Below are 27752 nucleotides of genomic sequence, written 5' to 3' on the forward strand. Positions count from 1 at the left end.
TACCAAACATATATTTCTTTTTAAGACCAGAGTGTTAGTGACAGATGCCTGGAATTCCTATTTGGTGGTTGTTACTCCGATTTCTCTTTGCCTCGCAATTCTACTGTTTCTTATTATTTGATTGCTTCTGTCTTTTTAGTGACGAGGTCACTCTCGCAATGGCAGGCTCATCCTGACCTCTTGAGCTCTCACCTAGTAAAAAATAAACACTCGATACTTGGAGAAAAAAAACCTTCACCCTCAAATGCAAAACCTCGCCCATATTTGATCACATTTTTTCTCGAATCGAACGCAGAGACGATTCACACGGCAGCGCATCGGCGACCAACGCCAGACTGTCCCGACCCGGCAGCGGCTGCGCCACTTCGGGAAGGGCGAAGCTTTCAAGATGCAAATCATATTGACGACAAAGCGACAAAATAAACCCTTGCATAAGATTCGGTTTGAAATATCGCACGAGCCCATTAGGGGTGTTTATTGTATTTGTTTTATATCGTTTTGACCCTGTGCGCGATTTCCTTGAGGCACGTTCGGCTCAACGGACTGCCCGTTAATTTATCCCCAACGCTGACGCGCGGGGGGCCAATCAGAGTCCTGGAGAAATCCGAAGAGCTATGAAGCTCTTTTTCCACAGATGTCCAGTAGGGGCACGGGTTCAGAAAGTTACAATAGCAAATCAATCGCCCCTTCAGATGCAACATCGATTCCGCCCCAAGTGTGTTACCCTGTGATTGCTGTACAGGTCCAAGAGGACATCGTTAACAATTGGACGTTAAGGGAATGTTTCTGCACAAACCTAAACGACCCTCACCACCTTTCATGTCTCGATCACTGTCTTGTCACGGACAAAAGCAGCAGGGTAAAGTTTCGGGCTGCGGGGAGTGCTGGCGTGGTAGTTGGCGTGCTGTGCACCCGGCGAACCGAGTTCGATTCCTGGTCCACAGCTAATGTCAGTGGTGGGAACCGGACTTGGGCACCCCCCTTCATCGATCTACAAGCTATTACATTTTAATATTTTATCAGCGTAAGGCCCCACCGAGCTTTGTAGCCCTTTTTCATAAGCGACCTGGCTATCAAAAACGATAGCTCAACGAAGTGGCTTATTCACGTGGAAATTTATAATAGCAGCCAAACACTCCAATACGCATGTCGATTCTAAATGTGGAGGAGAAAGATCCACATGACCACAGGGAGAACGTGCAAACTCCAAATATACAGCAGGCGTCAGGGTCGGCATTGAACCCACGACCTCCTGCATACCGGGCGAGGGAGTTAAAACCGCACCACCGTAGGGCCCATGCACTGTCCAGCGCGGTGAAGAATGGTCAAACAAACTCCCATGACCGACACGGCAAGGGCAGGCCTATTACAGACTCAATGTCTGTTCATGGGAATTGTTCACTTCTCAACTTAAAACTGTTCACGTCAACTCCCTCCGAACGTCATCGCCTATTATTCGACCAAACATGTTACGTGGCGAGGCGGCTGCTGCTGCTTCTGCTGCTGCTGCGTTGGCAGTGGTGCACAAGCGCAATGAACAAAACTCAACTCATTAATCAACAAAACTGTGGCCTTCAAGCAACAATTAAATATATATAATAGGCGATGCTTCCGGGCAATGGTCCTTCTTCATAGCACCATGTGCAACTGTACGATACCTCCGAAAGCCGCAGTGTTATTCAAGAGCGTAATGAGTTTTTCTTTTACCAATCCAACAGGTTTGTCTCGTCTCTCTGTGCACTCAACAAGGCAGCACTGCCCGAAACGTCGGCCTGCTATGTAATGATGATTATCGTAAGTCAATGTTCATCATTAAGGTGGTGGTGGTGGTGAGAGTATTTTTGGTTTGTGCTCAATTGGCTTAGTGAAGCGCGTGGGACGGCAGCGGCAGGGCAGGGCAGAGGAGGCCGCGCGCCCTTCGCTGTGCCTTGACGACGTCCCCTGTGAGAAGTTCACATCAGCGGTTCCTGTCCCCGTGCCCCCCACCCTCCCACCACAGCCCCTCCAAGACACCCCCAACTCACCAGGACCCCCGTCGTGACGGCACGGCGTGCGTGCAACGCTCCCAGTCGAACGCCCCACGCCGTGAGCTTAGCGGCCAACGCTGCTCGATCGGAGACCGAGTCTCGAGTCGAGGGCATCGTGATGCCAACGCGTCGCTCGCCCATCCATTACGCGCTCGCGTGTCACTTTGCAAATTCACGGCTCAAGTGTATCCAAGCTACAACGAGCAGTCGCTGGGGGCAGCGCATTCCCACCCTCTCCTCGTACGACAGTCCTGACCACGTGACACTCCTGACACTCGGTGAGCGCCGCGGAGTGTGATCACGACGGTGGCCGGTTCGCGGATGGCCACGCAGGTGACCGGTGTGCGGCGTGTAATCTGGAGCGCGCGGTTAGCGGCTGTTGTCATAACAACGGTCGGCACGGGGAAGGGGGGGGGGGGAATTTGCGTGGGGAAAAAAATGAAGCTGCAAAAGAGCGTCACCTACCTGGACGTTGCCCTTGGCAATCTTTGACATCGAGATGGTCACGCAGACACAAAGAGGAACATTTAGGGTGGGAGTGGGACTCGACACATGACGGTGTTAAAATGGTTCGCTGCGACACACACACACGCACAAACATGCATGCACACACGCACAGGGCAGATGCCTCCAACCGGGCCAGCAATCAGGGCCGAAGTTACCTATAGCCTTGGTGTGCTTGAATTATGATCTCTCCGTGAGACTTGTAAAGTCTTTCTCGACCAGGTCGTCTTTCTAATGGGACACGTGTAAGCGGCCCTTTAGAAACTCTCCCCGACTTCTGCTCATTTAACCAACTTTAGCAAGAGACATTAAACCGTGGAGGACTGCAGGCTGACCTTGCTCTACGAATGAAACAAATGAACCTCCGGGGTCGTAGTTTTCGGAAGCCCAAATATGACAGGAACTTTCATACTTCTCGACTTGACGACAATTTACACCAAGGTTCAGCTGTCTCCGCCGTTCTAAAACGTGACAGGGAACGAGCATTGTTCACCGGCACCGGTGAACCCTCGGCGTGACGCGCAGGCCTCACGGCTTGAGCAAGAGATTAAAGCCATCATAAATATAAAATAAGCCGAGACGTTAAATCACATCGGCACGCGGTTGGAGAGCATGTGCCGTTCGGCGCACACGCGCCACGACAACTCGGCACCAACAACAATGACAACGCGCACTGGGACAAGGGAATCATGACCAGAGCCTTTCGCGTGTGGCACATGGGATACGACAGGACAGATGGGACGGGGATGAGCCAGACTGTGATCTTTCCGGAAAAAATAAATATTAATTTCAGGCTAAGTCCATCTCGGGGGAATAATCGACAAGTCCATAGACCGAGTGCATTCATTTGTCTCATTATTCTTGCGTTGGCTGATTGGATCGGACTGTGACGGGATTTTCCCAACGGGAAGTTAAGTTGGTAAGCTGGATTAACTTAAAATATTTGTTTTAATTGATGTGCGATTATCTTGATGAAAGCCAGGTCACCCTTGCAAAAGAGCTAATGATGTTGCATGTGACTCGATGGGTCTGTCCTATCTCCTGGCTAAATAAAAGATACCGGATACTGACCGACTGAACTGCCAGCGTACGTACGTGACTGCGCCCATGGCATTGCAATCACATTTGGGTACCAACAGCCCAACGGGCTTTGCATTGCTACGTCGCGATTGGTGATCGCCAGTGCGACACAGCCGCCGTCTTGTGCTGTGGGCCGCCACGTGGAATTCAGCACCCTCCCTTGAACCGTGCGGACGCACATCGCACTGCAGAAACTTAACGAAGGTCATTTTAGGTGGAGAAAAATAAAACGTGCGAAAAGATCTTTGGCTTTGATTCTCGACGGCACGAAATCGCAACGGGCAGCAAGTAGGAGGCGAGGAAAGATACGGGCCGCGGCGGGACGGACGGACGGCGGGCGGACAGCAGGCGGACGCACCTTGCCCTCGAGCTGCAGCAGAGTGCCGTTGTCCTGCTGCGTGAAGCTGAAGGCCTTGGAGCACTCTCCCGAGCCGTGAACGCGCACCTGGAGCCGCTGGGACGTGTCCTCCGGCCAGAACGGCACACACTGCGGAGCCCGGACGACGGGCGCGACGGCGACCGTGGGGCACAGAAAGGCACGGCCGTGAGTCGGGGGGGGGGGTTGTGGGGGAACGTAAGAATGTCGGAGACACGGCAAACAAGTGTCACAGGATCCCGAACCGATGAAGTCTGAAAAATAATTTGTTCGTCGTTGAACGTGAGCGGTGGCGCTTCCCCTCCCCCACCTCTCCTCCGGCGTCGGCACCTTTCGAACAAAGAGGGTCGCCGCAATGCGCGCTTTCAGATGCGCTTCTGCGGCCGTCTGGAATGCTCTTCCTTCCGATATTAGGAAGTCGCTGGAGCTTTGCATTTTCAAATCATCATCATCGAGTTTGACAAACTCATTTCTTGAGAACTGCTTTTTGTGTTTAGTTTGTTGTCCTCCAATTAGCACGGTTGGCTACGTACGGTGCGTAAGAAGTTCAACATATGGTGTATATATATATACATAGCACATACATACCTTGTTAGACGACACGAGCAGCCAGGCGTCGGAGCCGGTCTCGGACACCTCCATGTCGAGACGGGACTTGTTGGCGAGCGAGAAGTATGGCTGGAAGGAGACCACCTTGGTGAGCGTGAAGCTCGTCAGCGAAATCGTGACGCCCACCTGGGTGGCCGGGAGGCGGGAGGGAGGCGGGAGGGAGGTGGGAGGGAGGTGGGATTAACGATGGTGGCCGGGGGTGGAGGGGTGCGCAGTGGGGGGGTGGTGTACACAATCTTTCAAAATTAGTTAATTAATTTGAAAACTTTATACAAAATTAGTTGTGCCTGTGTTCGTAGATTTATCAGTACAGAGGACCACGTATGAAAATTACATAAGTGGAAAAACTTTTTAATCTTTTAGATATGTTGTCCGACATGGTTTTTAAGTTTCACGAAGATAAAAATAACTTTGAAGATGCGGACAGATGTCATGGTACGCGGCATCTTGACGTCATTGTCCCGCCTCTCCCGTGAACGTCAACACGTCGACACAATGACACGGCTAACACCCCGAAACCACAACGTCGTACGAGGTGTCAGGAGGAACCACGGACGAGCGGGAAGGCAGCCGCGTGGTGAGCCGGTGCCAAATTCCCCCCCACCCCCAAGGTCTGCGGGCCTCTATATATTGAGGTGTTACCGGCCCATTCATGAGCGTTTGCACGTGGGAGGAAAACGAAGCACCCGGAGAAAACCCACGCGTGCGAGGAGGAAACACTCGATCCCGTAAAGGTGGAAACAGGCTTTTGCTGGACTGTACCGCCTTCTCCTGGCGAGCCAGGGTATGGCTCCTCCTCGATGCCAACAGGAAGGGAGTTCATAATCAACGATTTTTGGGTTTAGATCGCGTTATTTATAAATGTGTCGTAACCCTCCACCACCCGACACGGCCAATCAGTAAAAAAAGTGTCACGTTGACAAAAGACAAATAGTTCACTGCTTTAGCCCACCGGTGTGTTGGGCTAAAACAGTGTCAGATGATGAAAGTCTAGTGAGAGAGATTAAACATGTTAAAGAAGCACTAAGACAGAATGGCTACAATAATGCTCAAGTTAACAGAGCACTAAATGCCAAATCACGATCGCAAAGCAACACTGCTGAAAGCGATCAGATTACTAAAACAATAAAAATACCATTTATCTCAGGAGTAACTGACAAATTAGCCCGTGATTTGCAAAAGCAAAACATTACAGTAAGATTTGGTACAGTACACAAAATTCAACAACTAGTAACGTGCACTAAAGACGAATTACCTAAATTATCAACAGAAGGTGTATATCGGATTAATTGTGTATGTGGCAGATGCTATATTGGACAGACAGGGCGTAACGTTAGTGTAAGACTAAAAGAACACCAGAGAAATATTAAACTATCGCAAACACAACTGTCGGCAGTGGCAGAACATGCTTGCCAACAGGGACACTCAATTGATTTTGACAACGTTGAAGTGTTGTGTAAAACTAGTTACTACTGGCAAAGACTAATTAGAGAATCCATTGAGATTGAGAGAAACAGAAATAACTTTAATCGCTCAGACAGCTACAGGCTTAGTGCGGCCTGGAAGCGTATTATTAAATAAGATGCATTACAATTCCTTATAAGGGAAACAAGCACTAACTGATTATTAATGTAGCATAATCACAATAGAACACATTCCAAATGATTACTAATCTACAACTCGCATCGTAACAATAGCCTTATTACTAATCAAGTATATAATTACAATAACCCCCCCCCCCCTCAAATCTTTGCACCTGATGAGTTAATGAGTTAATGATGACGTCACCCTGCTGCTGCTCTATATAAGAACGGGAGACACAGCAGAGCCTCACCATTCTGGCGAATTGCCCGATGATGCTGGATGCAATTACCAGCGAAACGTCGTACTCAAATTGTAAATGTTGTGGTTTCACGCTTCAACACACCGGTGGGCTAAAGCAGTGAACTATTTGTCTTTTGTCAACGTGACACTTTTTTTACTGATTGGCCGTGTCGGGTGGTGGAGGGTTACGACACATTTATAAATAACGCGATCTAAACCCAAAAATCGTTGATTATGAACAATATTGGTCGCGAAAGCCTACGTGTTAAACTGAGGAAGGGAGTTGTGCAACATTCATGCGGCGATCCACCAACCCTCGTCTGGATTACAGGCCACATGCGCAGCCACCACCGCCGCCCGGCGGATCGTAATCGTGACCAGACGGGGAGAATTGTGGGGGGGGGAGATCTGGACGAGGATCTGGGCGGACGCTCACCGCGTACTCCATCTTCTTCTTGGAGCTGCACTTGATGCAGCCGCTGCTCCCCACCGTGTCGAGCGAGAAGTCGGAGGAGGGGTCACTGTCGCTCACGCGCAGCTGCACCTGTGCTCGCGCACGCACGCACGTACACAAGCACACGGCACGCGGAGGAGGGGGGCGACACACGAGGGGTCAGGGTCACTGGTTAAGGTCAGGGGTGTTGACCTTGAGCGGGAATCGAACTGGGGCGCCGGGTTCGTAGCGCATCGCACGCTTTCAGATGCGCTTCTGCGTCCGTTAGGAACACTCTTCCCTCCGATATTAGGAAGCCACTGGAGCTATGCCACTTTAAAATCAATATTTAAACTCATTTCTTGACAAGTGCTTTGTGTGTTTAGTTTCTTGTCCTTCCCCCCGCACCTCCAATTAACACGGTTGGCTACGTACGATGGGAAAGAAGTGCAACATACAGTACATACTAACCGTACGCGCACCGACGCACACGCACATGCGCTCACCTTGTTTTTGTTGAACATGACCTTGGGCTTGAAAGCGAAGAGGTAGGGGCCCTCGTTGCCGGGCGGGTGCTTGTGATAGGCGTCGTCGGCGTGGTACTGCAGCATGCGGCCCGTGCGGTTCAGCATCCAGTAGGGGCTGAACACGGCCGCCGTGCGCCGGCCCTCGCTCTCCGTCAGCTGCAGCTTCGCGTCGAACTGCCGCTGGGGGGGCAGCAGCGTCTCGTCCTGAGCCGGCGCCGCCGCCGCGCCGGACGAGGAGCCGGGCCCTGCCGCGTCGATCGCGAAGGAGAGGTGGGACAGCTCGTCCTGGCCGTCGCGCGCTCCGCACAAGCATGTCCAGTCGCGGCCCAGGTAGCCGTGCAGTGACAGCTCCAGCTCGGCGCTCGACTCGCTCGCCTGGCACACGTCGGCCGAGTGGCCCGTCTCCAGCCGCCCGTGGACGTCCGACCCCTGGGTCGCACGGTGGGGGGCGGTGGGGGGCAGTGCGACCAATTTGTTTGTTAGCAAGCAACCTACGTAAAGTACTTTTCCCTGCAGTTTTTCAATAAGCAAAGCTATCGGTGACTTTGAAAGCCCAAGTCCCAAGTGAGGTCCTGTTTAAATGACCATTGAGGCATTGGTGCCCATATCCTGTTTTTTCAGCCATGAGCCAACAGTGGAAACTGTACATTCCAGTGGCATGGGTGAATCTATCCGAAGGATAACCATCGCTGACTTGCCCACAAAGTGGTATGAATTTTAGTGACATGGAGCAAGAGATGATGGGCCGAGTCAACCCCCAACCAGGATTTGAATTCGAAACCTTCTGACCGAGCCGCTCGTTCTTCCGCCGAGCCACCAGACCGGTCACTTAATAAACCGAATACTATTCTCACCAATCAGGCAATGATGGGATAAGCATGGCATAACCCAATTCCTGAGTTGTCACATGCCTACACAGTACAGCACTACACATGGCAGCACAACGTGGCACATCGCGACACTAAGTGGCATTGGGGCACCGCGGTGGCAAGGAAATGTTATCTCCATCGCCTAGTATGCAGGAGGTCAGGGGCTCGACCCTGACAATGGCTGGTCTATATTTGGAGTTAGCGTGTTCTCTCTCTCTCCCCGTGGTGGTCACGTGGATTATTCTCCAGGTCATTCCGTTTTGCCACCCTCCACATTTAAAAGCAATGTGCGTGTAGATTATTTGGCTGCTACTGTGAAATCCCACGTGCAATGTTGAAATAAGCCACTTCAATAAGCTTATCATGTGTGGTCAGGCCACCTGTAACCAATAGCTCAGTGGACTTCACCTGGTAAATAAAATAGTTTAGTTTAGCTAGTTAGTGGCACAGCGTGACGGCGTCGTGCAAGGAGGCACAGTGTGGCAATACGCGGTCACAGCCAGGCACAGCCTGGCACAGCGCAGCACAATGCGCCACCACGATCGCGAGGCGTGGCACGCGGCACCTTAAGGCGGTAGGAGAGCGGGAAAGGCATGAGGTTGCGCAGCGTGAGCGGCGGGCGCAGGTGGATGAGGCACGCGGGGCCCGTGCGCTCCTCCTCCGAGCAGCGGTACGTCACGCAGTCGTCCACGGTGGTCGCCACGATGGTGAGAGGGCGCCCGCCCTCCTGCGCCGCGGGGCACCGGAGCACGGCTCGCGACACCGCGGCGTTGCCGATCAGGCCCACCCAGGACATCTCGGCGTTGCCGAAGCCCTCCAGGCCAGGCCCCGCGGGCTGCACGTACAGGTCCTGCCTGCGCAGCGTCCGAGGGCGACGTGAGCCCAACGCAAGCGGGAACAAGATACGGACGGTTAACGAGCCGGCCGAGAAGACTGCACGCGTCAGCATTGATTTTTGGGTCAGAGCGCGGTGGCGAGATGTTTACAACCTCCTGCCTGGTATTCAGGAAGTCGTGCGGGTTCGGTCCTAGCCCGGACGCTAGTTGTATATTTGGAGTTTGCGTGTTCTCCCCGTGGTCGCGTAGATGTTTGTCCAGGTCCTCCAGCTTTTCCATCATTCGTTTAAGATTACTTGGCTGGTGTACATTTCCACATGCTAAGTCACTTCGTTCAGCCATCGTTTGTGGCCAGGTAGCTTCTGAAAAAAATCAATATCGCCCAGTGTGCCTTACCTGGTAAAATAAAAAATACTAAGAAAAAAATTGAAATGGAAAAATGTGTGTCGTACTACGCCCTCCTCCACCCGACACGGCCAATTAATAAAGTTGTCACGTCATGAACAAACACACTGCCAATGTATTGCTGCTTCAGCAGCACTACCGGTGTTGGAGAGCCACCCGCACACATCTAACATTGGGGTGTAAATGTGTGCGGATTTGCTCTCCAGCACACTGGTTTGTTCACGCGATTCATTTATTAATTGGCCACGTGGAGGAGGGTGCACAAAGATACATTTTACTCAAGCAATCGGACCCAAAAATCAACCGTGGATAAAAAATATTGTGAAAGCCGATGCGCGTAAATAATCATGCGGTTGTTGTCGGGGCTGAAGGCAATAATTGCCTGTTAGTAAATCTTCCACTTTGCGCTGGTTGTGCTCCACGTGTTGGGCAACACTTTGATCGACGTGAACATGGCTTTACAGCAAGGGGGAAGGCTCTATCCTTGCTGCGGCAAAATCGGTCACTGCATCGCGCGCTTTCAGATGCGTTTCTGCGGCCGTCTGGAATGCTCTTCCTTCCGATATTAGGAAGCCACTGGGTGCAATGCACTTTTAAATCCTCTAGATTGAAAACTACTTTCTTTACAACTACTTTGTGTTTCGTTTGTTGTCCTTCCCCCGCACCTCCGATTAGCACGGTTGGCTACGTACGGTGCGAAAGAAGTTTAACATACATACTCTCAGTAACACGATTTTGTAAGACAGTCTGCTACATTATCAAATCATCTGTACGGGAATAGTCGTGTCACCCCGTTCAAGACGGGGCATGGGGAGGGGTCCACAGGGGTGGGCGGGGGGGGTCTCGGGGACAGGGGGGAGGGAGGCCCACACCTGTATGCCGGAAACGGCACGTTGAACTCTCCGCGCGCCTCCGCCGTCCCCACCACCGTCTCCTCGCCGTCGCTCGTCCGGATCAGCACGCGGAACGGCACCGAGCAGTGGTTCTTGATCTGCGGGACGCGCAGCGCGCGGTGGTGTCAGTAATCGTCACCGTCATCATCGTCGTCGTCGTCCTCGTCAGCTGGGCGAAGGCCTTGCTCCCACACTGCGTCGGCTACGGGGCTGGTTTAAGAGTCAGGCTGGCCGGTGCGGGTTGGTGAAGCGGTGAAGGGAGGCAGTTCAACAGAGTTCGGACATCGCTCAGCACCGACCAGCGGGCCGGTGACGCGGCCTAGCGGTACCGCGTTTGCCATTTGTTGCAAAAGATTCACGGTTCGGCCTCAGCAGTCTGCCCTCTTTATTGACTGTGGTGTGTATTGACCGTAAATTAACCATGCGCCGTACGCTTCACAGCGGACGTTAAAGATCCCGTGACGTCATTCGCAAGAGTTGGCCCCATTGTGTACCGGCATCATGGCCCAAATAAAAAAAATAACCCGGAAATTACTCAATAATCACCCCCCACTGCAGTCCCGAGACTCCGTGTGAGGCTTTCCCTGAGTAAACAAGCAAAGAAAGGGACTCATTTTTGGATCGTTTTTACGAGGGAGAATGAAAAAATAAAGATCCGTACAAAAGGATGTGAGTTCATAGCGCAGTGGGCTGACCACTGCGCCACTACTCTACCCAAGCGCGTCTAGGAATAGTCCTTTCATCGATACCCCAATTAAAGCGTCGCTGAGTCTCAGGATTAGCACAGTTGGCTACGTACGGTGCAAAAGAAGTTCAACATAGATACATACAAGATGCCGAGTCCCCGGTGGCAATGACCGTACGTACACGCCAGACTTTCTTGTGTTTTTCCATAGCTTCTCGGTCAGTGGTGTAAACAGTAACAAATAGTTATCCCTCGTTATACGGCATCTCAATATATAGAATTTCGCGAAAATGTAACTTATACATTTGGGAATGAACTTGATATACGTTAAATTCGCAGCTACGGAGTTTTGAATCTCGAATAAATGTGAACAATATATGGTCTGTCATGTGTCCTTGCATGCATCTCACCACAGTTTCTGGTACCGTACAGTATATTAATTTTGCATCTGATTTTGAGTACTATTATTAATATTGTATTATACGATTATACATTTTCCATTAAATACGTGCCTAAAAAAAGGTTTCCTTGCAAGTGTGATTTGATTTAGGTCGAGGCCGATTTTTTTTCCCTTAGCAACGCATTTCCAATTCTACAATGGGAGTCAATGGGGAAAATAAACCGGGCCTTGTATACGGAATTCCGCTTTACGCGCAACTTTGCAAGAACGCATCCACTGTGTGCGTCGAGGGACGCCCGTACAACGACGACGGAGCTGCTACGATGTCGATGACAATGCAGGTGGCGGACGCGCCCGCACGCACCTGCAGCGGCGAGCGCAGGGTGAGCGTCTTGATGCCGTTGGCGGCGTCCACCTGACACACGAGGTTCATGACCTTGTGGTCGCTCTCGTTGGCCACGCTGTACACGTAGCGGCCGGCCTTCGACAGCGGCACCTCCAGCTTGGAGAATCCCACCAGCGCTGCAGGGGGCGGGGGGAGGGGGCAGACACGGGGACATTGGGAACATGGGGGGCGCGGGGTCACGGGGGCAAGGAGACGTTGGAGATATTGTGGACACGGGGACACGGAGGCACGGGGACACGCAGACACGGAAGCATGGAGACACGGGGACACGGAGACACGCAACCATGGAGACATGGAGACACGGGGACACGGAGACACGCAAGCATGGAGACATGGAGACACGGGGACACGGAGACACGCAACCATGGAGACATGGCGACACAGAGACACGGAGACACGCAAGCATGGAGACATGGAGACACGGGGACACGGAGACACGCAAGCATGGAGACATGGAGACACGGGGACACGGAGACACGCAACCATGGAGACATGGCGACACAGAGACACGGAGACACGCAAGCATGGAGACATGGAGACACGGGGACACGGAGACACGCAAGCATGGAGACATGGCGACACAGAGACACGGAGCTACATGGGGACAGGAACGCATGGAGAAGTGGTGGCACAGAGGCACGGGGGACATGTAGGTACAGAGACATGGGGACATGGGGGCATGGGGCACAAGAAATGGAGATACGGCAGCAAGGTGAACATGGGGATACCAGGACATAGGAATACCGAGAAATGGGGAAACAGAGGCGTGAGCTGCTCATCAAATTGAGCACACGGCAAGGGTTCAACACTGCTGGCCACTCGAGGAGGAGGTCATGGAATGGAGGAGGCATCTGGCCCAAGATGAAAGGACTGAGGTGGAATCAGTTAGGGTATCGGGTAAGCAAAAGGGAATGGCAAGGTGGAACAAGGTTAAATATCACAGCGAATGTTTTGATTGGATAGACAGTACTCTTTATCACATTGCCATACTAAGTTACAACACCGCAGCGTAGGTTTTGTTGCGTCGGTGGTGTAAGGTGATGGGAGCCGAGTCGAAAACACGTCGGAGAGCCAAGGTAACCACGGCTACTCGGCGCAAACGGAACGACCGTCAGAAAACCGCCCGGAGCGTTCCAAGTCTCTCCCCGAGGGGCGCCGGCGCTCACCGACGCCCCCAGGGCTCCCGCGCGGCCCGGCGCTCACCCACGGCGAACTTGACCGCCTGGCGCTCCATGAAAGAGCGATCCTTGGCGTTCTCCCCGACGACGTACTCCAGCTTGAGGCGCTCGCCGTCCCGCAGCAGCTGGCTGTGCGTGGCCGCGTGCGCCACTGCGCCGCCCTCGGCCGCGTGCAGCGAGCACACGCCGGCGCCGTGCGCCACGTACGCCGGCTGGCCCAGGCAGTTGAGCACCATGATGGGCGCGCGGTCCTCCTGCTCCGACAGCACTTCCTGCGACTGGCTCGCCGCCTCCGTGAAGGCCTGCGGCGGGCGGCACGGTGACGACGGCGTTGCCGACTGCCGCCAACCTCGGCCGGCGCCTCAAACGCCGCCCCCACTTCCCGAGCCCCGCCCCCCCAACCCGACCCTCCCCCTCCTGCGGTGCGACTCAGCTGGCCGAATGTTTTGAATTTCGTTGCCAGAAATGCTCTTCAATTTACCAACCGCGAGCTCAAATGGCAACAAAAATAATAATACTTGGCGTGCCGGTAAACGATCGCGCGCCATTGAACTGATTGGCCTGGTGTGGGTGGTTAAGGGTCTTACAACATCAACTTGGCCAGATCATTGGCTTTTAAAAGGGATTGCATTCCAATTGGGTAAGTCTAAGCATGCACCTCTCCCATGCTTCTTAGCGCACTTTCCACTTCCATTGTCAGTGTCGGTGTTTCTGATCCACGTGTCATAGCGGGAGAGGTCATCCACGGAGGAGATGGAGTGGTACGTGGATTGTTGTGTGGGTGGGTGGGTTTGCGAAGAGATGTGTGAGTATGCAGGCTGGTTGACAGACATATGGGTTAGTAGGTAGGCAAATATATAGGTATGTAGATAAGTAGATAGCTGGGAGGGTAGGTAAGAGGTTAATGAGCTAAGTTTGTTGTCCCTCCCCCACACATCCAATTAGCACGCTTGGCTACGTACGGTGCTAAAGAAGTTCAACATACAGACGTACATGCGTCAATCAAATAGGCTGCCAGGTAGGTGTATAGGTGGCAGAGTGATGGTGTGCAGGTGTGGCAGTGTGACAGCGAGGCTGCGTGACTGGGGGACGGGCGTGCCGGCGAGCTGGGCACAGGAGCTCACCCGCGCCAGGTTGTTGAGCATGGCGATGCTGCTCTTGGACAACGTGACGTTCATGAGGTCCTCGGAGGAGACGCAGATCACCGTCTCGGGCGGCATCTCCAGCAGCGCGTCGATCTCGTTGGGCGTCTGCGCGGGCTCCACCGCGTTCTTGTTGAGCTGCAACACCGCCACCATCGTCATCGTCAGCCACGTGACAAGTTGCCCCGCTGGCAACTCGGTGCTAGGGGTCACGAGTCAGCATCTTGCTTAAAGTCGCTGTCTCTCGCTCGTGTCCTCCACCCTGACCTCCACCTGCCACCGCCCTTGTAACCTCAATGCCCTCTTTCATTTTTGTAAATAACGTTAAGATGCGTTTACGTCTGCATGCCATACACATGTGTTGTTGTTGTGATTTACCACTTATTTTGGATTGTCTCTCATTCGTAAAGTCACCACCAAGACTTTCATCACCATTACTCTCATAACCACGGTCACCACCGCCATCACCGCCACCACCGCTCGCATGGTTACGTTCACTATAACCGCCATCGCCATCGCCAACGGCATCACCCGCACCGTTGGGCACGCACCTTGACGCTCAGCTCCCAGCGCTTCTGCTCCACCTCCTCGGCCACCTGCAGGATCTTGCCCTTCATCTTCTTGCGTTTCTTCTTGTCGTTCTTCACGTCGGTGCCCTGCCACCGGGCGTTCTCCTCCAGGAACACCGGCTCCAGCAGCGGCTCCCACACCGCCAGACCCTCGTTGTAGTATAGCACCTGTCGGGGCAAGTGCCGTTAGCGAGCGCCTTAGGAGGGCCGGCACGGCACAGGAGGGGTGGGTGGCCAGCACCACGCCCGGCCGCCTTTGTCTCCCCAGTAGTGATGTTTACTACACACCACACAAGGTACTCATTTGGTGCTGAGTTGACCTAGGGGAGGCGCAGAACCGGTTCAGATAATCGTCACTGGTCTTGGCCGTGAGCGAGAATCAAACTCGGGCCGCCAGGTTCCTAGCGCAGGGTGCTAATCGTTAAACTACCGCACCCACGCATACACACTCACTCTAATACATATACTGTACATTTAAGTAAATAAATTATTCCCCTTATAGCCTGTTAGCAAGCGCCAATGAACAGCAACATAACGCATGTGGGGGTGGTGTTGGCCAACAATACAGCCGGCCGCCTTTGTCTCCCCAGTGCCGAAGCGTACACTCTGCACCAGATACTCTTTGAGACTGAGTCGGGTCAGATATCAACTCGCTACCGATAATCATCCGTGACCGGGAATCATCCGTGACCGGTCAGGTTCATAGCGCAGTGCGCTCACCACTACGCTACCACTCCCCGCTCACACACAACACACACACAACACACAATCCCACTGCCGCCATCCGCCCCACCGCACAGCCGCGGGCCACCATCACCGCGGCTACACCGGTTGGTCGCCTCCGGCACTCTCACCTCCAGCGCCATCTGGCACTGGACGCGCATGAGCGAGCTCCAGTTCTCCACGTCGCCCCCAAACTCGGCCTCCATGAGCAGCAGCGGGATCGTGCGGTGACCGACGCCGGCCTCCAGCGTCAACGTCACCGACTCCACCTTCACCTCCAGGTGCTCCGCGCCGACCACCGCCGCCTGATCGGCGTCCCTCGCCGCCGCGGCCGCCGCGGGCGCCGCCGTCAGCGCCAGCTGGGACAGGTTTGACGAGGACGAGGAGGCGAGGAACCACAGTTTGACGTCTTCCAGGGAGCGCACGGCCCACGGGTCCCGCTGCTCCGCGTCGGCGTCGCGATCCGCGCCGGGCTCGGGCGCCGGCGTGGAGAGAGCGGTGAGGATGGACATGACGGCGTTGATGATGACGGGCGACACCTTGAGCGTCAGGCTGTTGAGCTCCACGTTCATGCTGGTGTTGCCCCCCTGCTGCTTGCTCTCGAACAGCAGGCAGCACGGCTGCAGCACCTGCAAAGGGTCATCGAGGCATTGGTGCTCACCTCCCGCTTACAGCCCCCTGCAGGGCCAGTGGTGGAAATTACACATTCCCACTGCCCACCCACCTACCCGCCCCCACTTATTTACCTACAAATGCCTACCTATTTAACCAAATACCGACTCACCTAGCTATCTGCTTATCTACCCACCCACCTGTCTGCCTACCTACCCACGCACAATCCACTCAACTCGCTATCCAATTACCAACACATCGACCCGTTGACCAATGGGCCAGTTCGCACCTCCGATAAGCACGATTGGCTACGTACGTTGCACAAGAAGCTCAACATACAAACAGTTCATCAATTCTCACGCCCAAGATACGATGCACCAATGTCAAGGAAGTAGCCGCACCTCCCACTGCTCGTACGTCATCGCGGGTGACACCCCGCACTGCGGTGGCGCACCCCAACGAGCAGCAGCCTGACGGCTCAATCTCTACGCTACAACCATCGCAGCAGAAATTCTCATTCTAATAATTATACAGATAGTCCCCGAGTTACGATGGTCCGACTTACGATATTTCAATCTTACGATGGCGGGATCGATATGAAAAATTGTAAAATATTTTAAATTTCGCGTGGCAGGCAAACGCAGCAGCGTACGACGTACGGTAGTGTATGTTGGGACGCTGCCGGGATGTACGCATCTCCCGCCTTGTGTGGTGCCTCACTCTCACCAGCGGTCGACGGAGTTAAGTTGTTTCGGTGTTAGCGCGTGTATTTTTTTTATTAATACATACAGTATATAGTTTATACAGTACGGTACTGTAAATTGCTCTGGTTTCTAAATTATCACCAATGTTTAAGACTCCTGGGTAGGCTAGGCCATCTTCGACTTACGACATTTTTGACTTACGATGGGGTCGTCGTAACGCATCTCCATCGCAAGTAGAGGACTACCTGTATATATATTTTTAGAACTCCCATTGCCTCCCCACTGCCGGCTCCCAACCCCCATATTGCCACCGCAGGGTGTGCGCGCCGCTCACGGTGGTGGTGTGGCCGGTGCGCTGGTCCGGCACGAAGGGGCAGGCCAGCAGCTTGAGGTCGCGCACGGCCGCCATCATCTCCTGCGCGCCGTCGTCCTCGCGGGTCATGTCGAACTCCAGCTGCATGGAGGCGAGCAGCGCGGGGCTGCCCGCGCGACGGAGGTCGGCCACGAACGCGATCTCGGGGTCGCGCACGCGCACGCTCACGACCATGCGGCTCGGAGGTGGTGGTGTCGCCACCTGCTGCTGGCCCATGCTGCTGCCGCCTGTTGCCAAAAGAAACAGTGGATTGGGTCCCCGATGCGAGTTCTGGTTGCAGCGAATGTGCCGTGTACACGGTGGTGAGATGTTAACCGCCTCGCCCGGTATACAGGAGGTCTTGGGTTTGATTCAGACCCGACGCCTGTATATTTTGGAGTTTGCATGGCTCTCTCCTCGTGATTGAGTGGATTTTTATCCGGGTCCTCCGGTTTTTCCCCTCCACATTTATAATCAACCTGCGTTTAGAGTATTTGGCAGCTATACATTTCCACGCGATAAGCCACTTCGTTGAGCTATCATTTGTGATGGCTACGTCGCTTCTGAAAAAGAGTTATATAGCGGAGTGGGCCTTACCTAATAAAATAACAAATAGTTTAGTTTAAAATATATATTTGTATTTACTGTTTACTGTTTAACTACGAGCGAGGAGGTTCTTCAGGAACCTAAATCGGTTCTTGTTCGGCGAGGGGTGTTGCCAGCGGGAGCATGAATTGAGTCCCTTCCCAATTGAATTTTCCTGGAGCTGAAACGTCGGACGTCGTGCCCAACGACGCACGGCACCAACCCGAAAACACACCTGAGAGCTGCGCAGCACAAAAACGAGCGTACGCAGTGCAGCAGTGGATTGACGATAGGGCTGTACATGGTACAAGTGAGTGCATGTGAGCAGCAGAGGGCAGTGCAGCTTGAGACTGGGCATCACGGTCCAAATTTTGCCCAATTAAAAAATGTACTCACAAATTGATGACGCATAGCATGGTAACACTATGTAACACAATTTTTTATCCTGGGTACTAAGTGTTCTTTTTTAATTGCTTATGCCTAAAAACTATAGGAAATGACTACTATTCTCCACAAACTTAGATTTTGTGACCGGGACTTTATGCGAACAAAAGACACAAATGCACACGTTGTCTCATTGAAAATAGGTAAATTTTAAAATATCACTGTCCTGGTCACAAAAGCAAAGTTTGTGGGGAATCACAGCCATTTTCTGTACTTTTGAGGCATAAGCAATTAGGAAATAACACTTCCTACCCAGGAACAATTTTTTTTACATAGTGTATAATCATCGCCCCCTACTGGCAGACCAGTTACTGAGCCACAGTTACTGAGCCACTGTTGTGCTGCAAAGGGACAGCAACCACTGGGGAGGGGGGGTGCCCCTTTCAAACGTGTTGAGACAAGACGTGATGCAATCTGCTCATCGCGTGTACAGCGGCCCCCCGGCGTAAAGCACAGGAGGGCGGCTCCATCAAAACACCAAGAACCACCCGGATTGTCATCGCCACAGGCAGAACGCGGCGCACCTTCCTGGCTGGCGGACCGCGCGGCCGCCCTGATGGCCGAACCCTTGGGCGTCAACTCGGCGGCGGTGGGCGGCGCCTTGGCGTCGGCCGCCGCCGGCATGCCCTTGACGAAGAAGTCGGCCACCGTCTGCAGGAACTCGACGCTGGCGCACACGGCGAGGTCCTGCAGGGTCACGTCGGCGCGCATGCCCTCGCGCCCCTGGCGGTAGCCGAGCTCCAGCATGGCCTTGCGGTGCTCGCCCGGACGCATGCACACCATGCTGGCGCACGTTCGCGCGATGGGGAGACACAATGTTTTATCTATATATATCTAAAAGAGAAATTTGTGAATATGTGTGTGTCTGTTCGAAATGTTTAGCATACTTCCCAACATGAAACAAACTTGAAATTTGGCATGTGGGTAGCTTCCAGACTGTACACAATGCAAAAAGAATACAAATAGACTTTTGTCTTTTTGGGGGGGGGCGCAATAATAGATATATTTTGCACGGCAAGTGAGCGGTGACGTCACATCTGTGATGTCACCCGCATGCGGCAGCGTCACGCAGTGTGCCTGGTGACGTCACGCATCCCCCCTATCCCTCCCCGTAGGCCGTGTATTAATCCAAGACAAGAATCCAAGTGTCGGGCGAAGCCGGGTAATAAAGCTAGTTTTTAATAAGCAACGTCGATATTTGTACGCAGATTAATTTTTTTTATCCTGATCACGCTATCGCAGTCGTGCCGCGAGATAAATCGTCTGTGCGGATAGCTCCCCGCGTAACAACAGATTATTTTGAGACCTGATTTGTATAAATGACATCATCCGCATAACAGACCATTAGGGTCTGGCGTTTGTGTTGTTGTTACCTTGTTACCTCCGCACCCTTGGTTCGTGTCAATTCACTTTTCAATTCTCGCCCCCTTTTTTACGTCTAAATGCAATTTCCAATAGTTGAAGTTTTTCGATGCAATTTGCACGAGCAACAAAACAAAACAATGTTCTAGATTTGAAGTTTTCGTGACTGCAAGGGTCCATACTCTTTGTTTTTTTAGGTAAAGTCACGTAGTTAAAAAAAGAAAATAAATAAATTAAATCAAATCACGACGTTTCAAGTAATTACTGATACAGTAATTTTGCTGTGACGGTTCCACCTGAAGACGGAAGCTTGTGTTGCCTCCGAAACGTCATGATTTAATTGAATTTATTTATTTTATTTTTTACCTACGTGACTTTACCGAAAAAAAAAACAAAGAGTATAAAACAATGTTCATTTAATGACGTGATGCACGCCTGCTCACCGGGCGGTCAGCTTGTCCCCGGGTCGAAGGTCGTCCAAGGTGCAGTTGTGCAGGCGTAGCGTCACGGTCATGGTGCCGTCCGACATCATCCGCCCGCCGGTGCGGATCGTCTGCAGCCGGAACTCGCCCAGCCGACACAGCGGGTCGCGCTTGCAGATCTGATCGCGGGACGTGAATAGTTTCCATTAGCGCTCGGCTTGCTTACCCAGGGAAGTCTCACCGAGTCTCAAGACTCTTTCTCAAGTGGGCGGTGCCGAGAGACAAACCGGTGACCTCTGGAGGTAAGGGGCCGGCCCGAATACGACAAACGGATCGTCATTCGGATCGATGAAATGAGCTCGTGTGCAGGTGTCAGACGGATCGCTACATCGCAGGACCGTGAGCGACGGCGACTGCATGGGGAGGCCTTCACAGCCCTAGCTGATGCTCTATGTACGTATACATGCTACACTTCTTTCGCACCGTACGTAGCCAACATAGCTAATCGGAGGCGCGGGGAGAATGATGACAGTGATGAACAAGGGATGTGAAACAAGGGCCCCCACGTGCCTGCTGGGGCGTGCCCACGAGCAGTACCAGCGACACCGCCTCCAGGTTGAACTCGAACTTCAGCGTCGTGCGCGTCACCAGAGGCTTTCCCGTCTCCACTACCGCCGAAGTCACCACCTTCTCGCCTGACGGTCACGCAACCACAACCACGAACCACGACAACCGAGAATCACGATCACGACGGAGTTCATCAACCGCCAAATCCGACGCGTGACTTCATTTCAAATGGACAGTGGCCACATGAGGCCTACCTCCCGATTTGATACGGCTTAGCTGCACTAATCAAAGCCAGAGAGGGGAATACTGCATTGATAATACAGGTACGAACAACAGTTCCACACTGCCCACAAGGGATTATGTCTGTCTGACTGTCTGTCGTGCATAGCCACGCCCTCGATTTGTATTTCATAGAACGCTTCGGGCGGGCTCAGCACCACGTGGCGCGCCGCCCCACGCAGCTTGCGCCGTCCCACGCAGCTTGCGCCGTGTGACACGGATCGCACAAATGCGCTGTCCAACCAAGTTCCTACCTGCCCACTCCGAAGGAACGTGTTTGTAGTGCACTTAGTTCCATATGAGCAAGGGCCTCTTGTAGTGACAAACGTGACCGAGATGTGTGTGTGCGTTAATGTGTGGGGAGCGGTAGTGTGTCGGTTAGCGCGCTGCATTACGTCACACACATCAGTGACAATTATCTGAACCGGTCCTGGGCCTCCCCTAGGTCGACGCAGCCTAAAATGAGTACCTGGTGCGGTGTGTAAACATCGCCACTGGGGAGACAAATGCGGCTGGGCGTGGTGCTGGCCATCCACCCCCTCGCTGGCCGTTCCGGTCTTCATCGATGCTTGCTAACAACACTTGCCCTCACGGCCTGTTAAGGCTATATGGGGGATTTGTCTTTCTTAATGTTCGTTCCCCGCCAAAGTCCTTTGACAGTCCTGTTAGCCCTCGGTGAGGAAGAGGTTATCCCCCCCCCCACATTCTATAGAGTGACGACGCTGTGCCTGTTCAATGAAAGTGGAGTTTGCCGACAGGAGCGTTGACGAACAGCGATCGTTCTACACAGCACACAGTAGTCAAGTGACCTCCGTCTGTGATCCAACTGGAAGTTGTCATCTATCCCAGTGACCCACCGCAAGGTGCCCTTTCAGTGACGGAAGTGGCCGAGGTGTGTGCGCCTGTCCGTGCGTGGCCCACCGCCAGGAGGTGTTCGGCGCTCGGCAAGGGAAATGTTCGCGAGCCGCGCCCCAAGGGGACGCCTGTCGATGCCGCCACGGTCGCTCACCCTGGCTGGTCGCGTCGCTTGCGACCGCCTTGCGTCCGTCGACGTCTTTCTGCGCGTCCACCGGCGGCAGCTCCTTGTCCGCCGGCGCCACCGCCCCCTCCGACAGGTTCTCGTTCAGCGTCGTCATCACCAGCATCAGGTCGTCCTGGCTCAGCACCACCTGCGGGTGACATTTTAACCGTTCGCCTCTTGAGAAGATGTTTTCCCCTTTTTTTTCTGGCAACAAAACAGCTGTGTGAAGATGTTAAAACACCAAACTGAAACCTTTAACAAGGAATCATGTCTGCATTAACCACAATACTTGTGGTCAGAAATGCAAACAAAAAACATACTCTGATAATATATGCATTGTCTTTGAAACTGATTGGTCCACACCAGAGACAGCTTTCTTTGGAGCCTCGTCTCAAAAGGTGTTAGACCAGAGGACGCCAAAAGGCGTACAGCACAAAGACAATGTTCTATCAGAGTAATGAGAGCTCAGGGTGAGCAGCTACATCATGGGACCTCCTTTGCCAGTACCAAAATATGAGAATAGGTTTTCCCCTGTTTTGTTGCCAGAAAAAAGGGGAAAACCTATTCTCATATGTTGGTACTGGCAAAGGAGGTCCCATGACGTTCGCCTCTTGTTACGCGATAATGACGTATTCAGAACCCTTTGTCAATCCACTGCTGGATGAAGGCCTCCCAGCACCGTGTCGGTCATGGAGGTTGATTGATTATACCTCAGTGTGGGTTGGTAAAAAGGGAGGCCCAGGACCGGTTCAGATATCACTCGCCACTCATGTTAGCCACGGACGGGAATCAAACTTGGGTGTCCAGGGGCGCAACGGTAAAATCCGGCAACCTGGATTCATTTCCCAACCACGGCTAACATCAGTGGCGACTGATAGCCGAGCCGTTCCTGTGCCACCCCCCTTCACCAACCTGCACCGAGCGGCGTGAAGTACGGTCACACCCCCCCGACCGACACGACGCAGGGAGTCTTTCTATCCAGCAGTGGCTTCACGTAAACGTCACGGCACCAGCCGTCATCCACAATGCAGCGCCATGAGCGTTAATCCTGACCGCACGGCTTCAGGACGCGAGAGCGTCACACACATTGGCATGTGTTCAAAGAGACAGGGAGATGTCTGTGGTGGTGGTGGCGATGGGGAGCGGTGGCGCAGTGGTTAGCGCGCTGCGCTACGAACCCGGCGATACGAGTTCGATTCGCGCTCACCGTTAACAAGTGACGATTATCTGAAACGGTCCTGGGCCTCCCCTAGGTCGACTCAGCATCAAATGAGTACCCGGTGTGTTGAGTCCACATCGTCACTGGGGAAACAAAGGTGGCCGGGCGTGGTGCTGGCCACCCACCCCCTCGTGTAATGTGCCGGCCTTCATAGGTGCTCGCTAGCAGCACTTGCTCCAACCGTCTGTTCAGGCTACACGGGGGATCTTTGTATGGGTCGCACCATCATGGGCCGTATTTTTGCCGAGATGTCCACGTCGGGGATCTCCGTGTACCACATCGCCGCCAGGTTCCTCCGCAGCTCCAGGTCCATGTTCACCGGCTCCAGCATCATCACCTCTCCGTCCACGCGAGAGTCCGTCACCACGGCGCTGCATACGCCAACGAGGCAACAGGCGAAATGTCGTTTGTGACAATCGTGGTGGACGGGTGGTGCGGAGGTGCGGTGTTCGCGGGGCGAAATGGGTAAGGTGATACACGGAAAGTGATGACAAGGGTGCCGCATGCGGCGATGAAGAGGGCGGCCCAGGAAGTGAAATGAAGCGTGGCGCAGGCAAGGAGGGCGTCAGAGAAAGCGACGAGAAGGAGAGAACAGGAGGTGAAATGAAGCGTGGCACAAGAATGTGCGGAGGAGGGTGGCAGAGGATTTGTGACAAAGACGGTACAGTAAACGATGCGAGCGATACAGACGACGTCACACGGGAACTGACGAGGTAGGCAGCGCAGGAAGGGACAAGGGGGGTGGCACAGAAATTAATTAAAGCAGCACAGACAGCGGCCGGGGGTGACGGCGCAGGATATGCCAAGGAGGCAACACGGCCATGACAAAAGGGCAGCAGGGGAGCGAGGGGCAGATGAGGCCATCACCGGCTGAGCTTGATCTGGCTGAGGCGGACGGTCATGGTGTCCACGATGGGCGGCAGCGGCAGCGGCCGCCCCACGGGCGCCAGCGAGAAGGCATTGGACACCGCCACGTGGCCCAGGTCGGCCACAATGGCGTCGCGTGACTTCGAGTTGCGAGGCACGACCACGAGCGGCGCCTTGACGGTGACGGAGAGCGCCAGCCGGTAGCTGCGCTGCGCCAGGTCCTTCAGGTTGGAGGCCGCCTTCTCGGCCGCCTGCACCGTCGCCTCCGTCACCGCCTCCTTCGCTTGCTGGAAGTTGTTCACAAAGTCCTGCGCGTGCGGGAGAAACGTAACGGGGGAACGGCGCTTGCGATACGGCACTTGCACGGCAAGGGGGTTGGCAGATCGCCACAGATTTGTGAAACACCCAAACCCGCTGGGGATGCGATTTTTCCGGCACTGAAAAAGGATTCTTGAATCTATCTGTGCGGAGTTTTGTGTGTTACCTCTTGCAATGCAAGTGGGTTTGTAAAACCATTTGCGTGGACCATTGAGTGTTATCCAACAGAATCGTACTCGGGGTAAGGTTTTGCAGGGTCTTTCAGAAACTTGTAAATTGGTGAAGATTTTTTGAACAAAAAAATTCGGAACAATAGAATTAACTTTAGCGCCCTTGGTGGCCACTTCTGAAATTGCGCTCTACCCACAGAAAAATGTGGATAACCAAACGAATGCAGCACAACTTCTTTTTTCCGAAAAAAATGTGGAAATAGTACAAAGATTCCTGGATTTCACCGTGTATATATACTTTTTTTTGCAGCGATTGTATTAGATTGGCACTTGCGCCCCACTGTAGTAGGCAGCGCCCATAATGTTTAACCCTTTCACAGCCACGTGATTTTCAACTGGACGTCACCCAGCAGCCAGCCACTTTATTTAATTAACTCTGCGTCATTTCGATTTTTTGGTCAAACGTAAAAAATAAATGAATGGGGCATAACCGCGGAACCTGATGCACAATATTTTTATTTTCCAGATGTTTGCCATTAGAGGGGCAGCAGTAGCAGACACATTACACGTGTGGCCTACAAACAAAATCCCACGTTCACCCACGTGAAATAATAATAATGATGATGCAGTGCTCCGCGGTTATAATGCGGTATAACCGATGACACGGTCGTATTTCACAATACATTGCTGTGATACAGGACCAGTCTACACCTTGAAGCCTTGCACAGCTAGCTATGTGCGGTGTGCAAAAAGTTCAACGTACATACGTACACAGTAAGAAGATAAGTGCAACACTAAGATGTGGCCACGAACGACTGAAGTAGAATTAATGAAGACACACAGAGCGGAGCACAATGGGAAGTGAGGGTAAGAGGGGCGAGTCCAATGTAGTATACAGGGGAAACACAAACCCACCGTACACACAAACCCACGGTACACACAAACCCACGGTACGCACAAACCCACGGTGCGCACAAACCCACGGTGCACACAAACCCACGGTACGCACAAACCCACGGTACGCACAAACCCACGGTACGCACAAACCCACGGTACGCACAAACCCACGGTACGCACAAAGCCACGGTACGCACAAACCCACGGTACACACAAACCCACGGTACACACAAACCCACGGTACACACAAACCCGCGGTACACACAAACCCGCGGTACGCACAAACCCACGGTACGCACAAACCCACGGTACGCACAAACCCACGGTACACACAAACCCACGGTACACACAAACCCACGGTACACACAAACCCGCGGTACACACAAAGCCACGGTACACACAAACCCACGGTACACACAAACCCACGGTACACACAAACCCGCGGTACGCACAAACCCACGGTACGCACAAACCCACTGTGCGCACAAACCCGCGGTACGCACAAACCCGCGGTACGCACAAACCCACGGTACACACAAACCCGCGGTGGGGTCGCCGGGCCCGCCCGCCCGCCCGCCACGGTGGGTACCAGCAGTGCGGAGATGAACTTGTTGAGGTAGACGATCTGGATGCAGCCGACGACGAGCAGGATCCGCGCGTCCACCGCCGCCATGTCCGTGTAGGCGCCCCCCTTGGTCGCGTCCACGTACGACGTCATGCCGAAACGGAACACCTCCTTGCCGATGATGGACACCACCTGCGCAGCAAACAGGCAGAATGGAACACCCACGGGTGGTTGAAAAATAAAAAATAAACCTTTTCAAAAGCATTGGTACATTTCCAACAATAAACACACTGCCCTAAGTTACTGGCTGCGCACGCCTTTAATTAGAGAGCCTACGGCTGGATATATCTTATTTTATAAGGAGCCTTTGTTCAAGGAGTTTAAGTTATTCATAATAAACGTTTTTGGGTTAGATAGCGTTATTTATAAATGTGTCGTAACCCTCCACCACCCGACATGGCCAATCAGTAAGAGAATGTGTCACGTTGACAAAAGACAAATAGTTCACTACTTTAGCCCACCGGTGTGTTAAAGAGTGAATCCACAACATTTACAAGTTTTGAGTTGTACGGCGCTTTGCTGGTAATTACATCCAGCATCATCGGGCAATTGGCCGTGTCAGGTGGTGGAGGGTTACGACACATTTATAAATAAGGGGATCTAACCCAAAAACGTTTATTATGAATAATATTGGTGGCGAAAGCCTACGTGTTAAACCGAGTTTAAGTTAGTTAAAAAAAGAAACGGGAAACACAAGAATGATTTAGATGGCAGGTGAGTAGAAGGTACGAGCAATGGGTGGCCGTGACAGGGGGTACTTAGGGGCAGATGTCGCAAACGGGTTTTTGATTCCTTACCCGTACCCGGCCGCACCAGGGTCGCAAACGGGTACCCTACCCGATACCCGGCCGGGTACAGGTAGCCGGGTATCGGATAGGGTACGGGTATCGGGTACCCGATTGCAACCTCTGCTTAGGGGTTAGGGCAGGGTAAGGCAGGGTAAAGGAGGGTAGGGGAGGGTTGGGGAGGGTAGGGAAAGAGGGGCGGCGGGAGGGAAGAGGAAGGCAATGGGTAGTGGAGATGAGGTTCGAAGAGAGGAAGGTTCAGGAGAAGGACTGCTTCATGTCACAGGGTTGGCCATTATGAAACACACCGGGGGGGGTGCGGGGAGGGGAAGGAGGGCAAGTGGCTGAGGTGCGGGAGAGTGAGGAGCTGCGTGCGATGGCTGAGTTGGGGGGGGGGGGGGAGTGGGGGGGGGGGGCCTCGATGGGCGTCCCAGGGGGGCACTGAGCCCGGAGGTCCTGGACAAGTGGGGGGGGGGGGGGGGTTGGTAGTTTAAAAGTGTGTTTTTAATCTAAGAATGGATCCCACGTCCTTTTGAAATCTGCCTCCTTTCCTCTGCGCGCGTAGCCCAGACGGTGCGGTGAGGCTAAACGATGTAAGGGATCGCTCCGTGGCACTATGGATGGGGGTAATCGCGGAATAATCCAAGACAATAACCGATTCTGAGTCTCTGTGCGAGTCTGGGCCGCCGACGGATCGCTCGCCTTTTTGTGGATGGTGTCCGGGTCGGCGTCGAGCACGGTGATGTTCTTGAGGCCCACGGACACGTCCGTCTGCGTCTTCTTCTGCGACAGGTTCACGTCCAGGCCTGGCAGCCGGCACGCACGCACCACACGGCTCGTCACATCGTAATCGGCTGTTGTTCAATCCGCTACCACCGGATGAAGGCCTCCCCCTCCAACCTGTCACATTCCCTCATGGTGCTGCCATGCAACGGTCCGTGCGACGCCCATACATGAGCTCTGTTTGGGCGCTGCATCTTCAATAACAGCTTTATATATAGAGGACTGCAGAGCCTGAGCAATTGTTGGCACCCACT

The 27752-nt window shown here is 53.4% G+C and overlaps 1 protein-coding gene across 4 annotated transcripts in view; it reads right to left on the reverse strand.

The window, feature by feature from the left end:
- LOC144731603 (intermembrane lipid transfer protein VPS13A-like) overlaps positions 1-27752 on the reverse strand; it is a 114781-nt gene that overhangs the window by 34094 nt on the left and 52935 nt on the right. For 3 of the 4 annotated variants that reach the window (XM_078612780.1, XM_078612777.1, XM_078612781.1), the window contains exons 31-51: positions 27418-27521; positions 25895-26062; positions 23921-24228; positions 23277-23424; positions 21823-21982; positions 20538-20662; positions 19989-20146; positions 18708-18967; positions 17137-17402; positions 15618-16115; positions 14746-14931; positions 14177-14332; positions 13078-13354; positions 11833-11990; positions 10363-10481; positions 8815-9103; positions 7360-7809; positions 6857-6964; positions 4576-4722; positions 3970-4098; positions 2493-2513 (exon numbers count right to left, since the gene is read on the reverse strand). In XM_078612780.1, coding sequence (XP_078468906.1) covers positions 2493-2513; positions 3970-4098; positions 4576-4722; positions 6857-6964; positions 7360-7809; positions 8815-9103; positions 10363-10481; positions 11833-11990; positions 13078-13354; positions 14177-14332; positions 14746-14931; positions 15618-16115; positions 17137-17402; positions 18708-18967; positions 19989-20146; positions 20538-20662; positions 21823-21982; positions 23277-23424; positions 23921-24228; positions 25895-26062; positions 27418-27521 — 4235 coding nt within the window. The remainder of the gene's footprint in view (positions 1-2492; positions 2514-3969; positions 4099-4575; positions 4723-6856; positions 6965-7359; positions 7810-8814; positions 9104-10362; positions 10482-11832; positions 11991-13077; positions 13355-14176; positions 14333-14745; positions 14932-15617; positions 16116-17136; positions 17403-18707; positions 18968-19988; positions 20147-20537; positions 20663-21822; positions 21983-23276; positions 23425-23920; positions 24229-25894; positions 26063-27417; positions 27522-27752) is intronic. The other variant, XM_078612778.1, reaches the window with a different exon arrangement.

The sequence above is a fragment of the Lampetra planeri genome, chromosome 39, assembly GCF_965212315.1.
Source record: "Lampetra planeri chromosome 39, kcLamPlan1.2.h2, whole genome shotgun sequence".
Classification (NCBI taxonomy): Eukaryota; Metazoa; Chordata; class Hyperoartia; order Petromyzontiformes; family Petromyzontidae; genus Lampetra; species Lampetra planeri.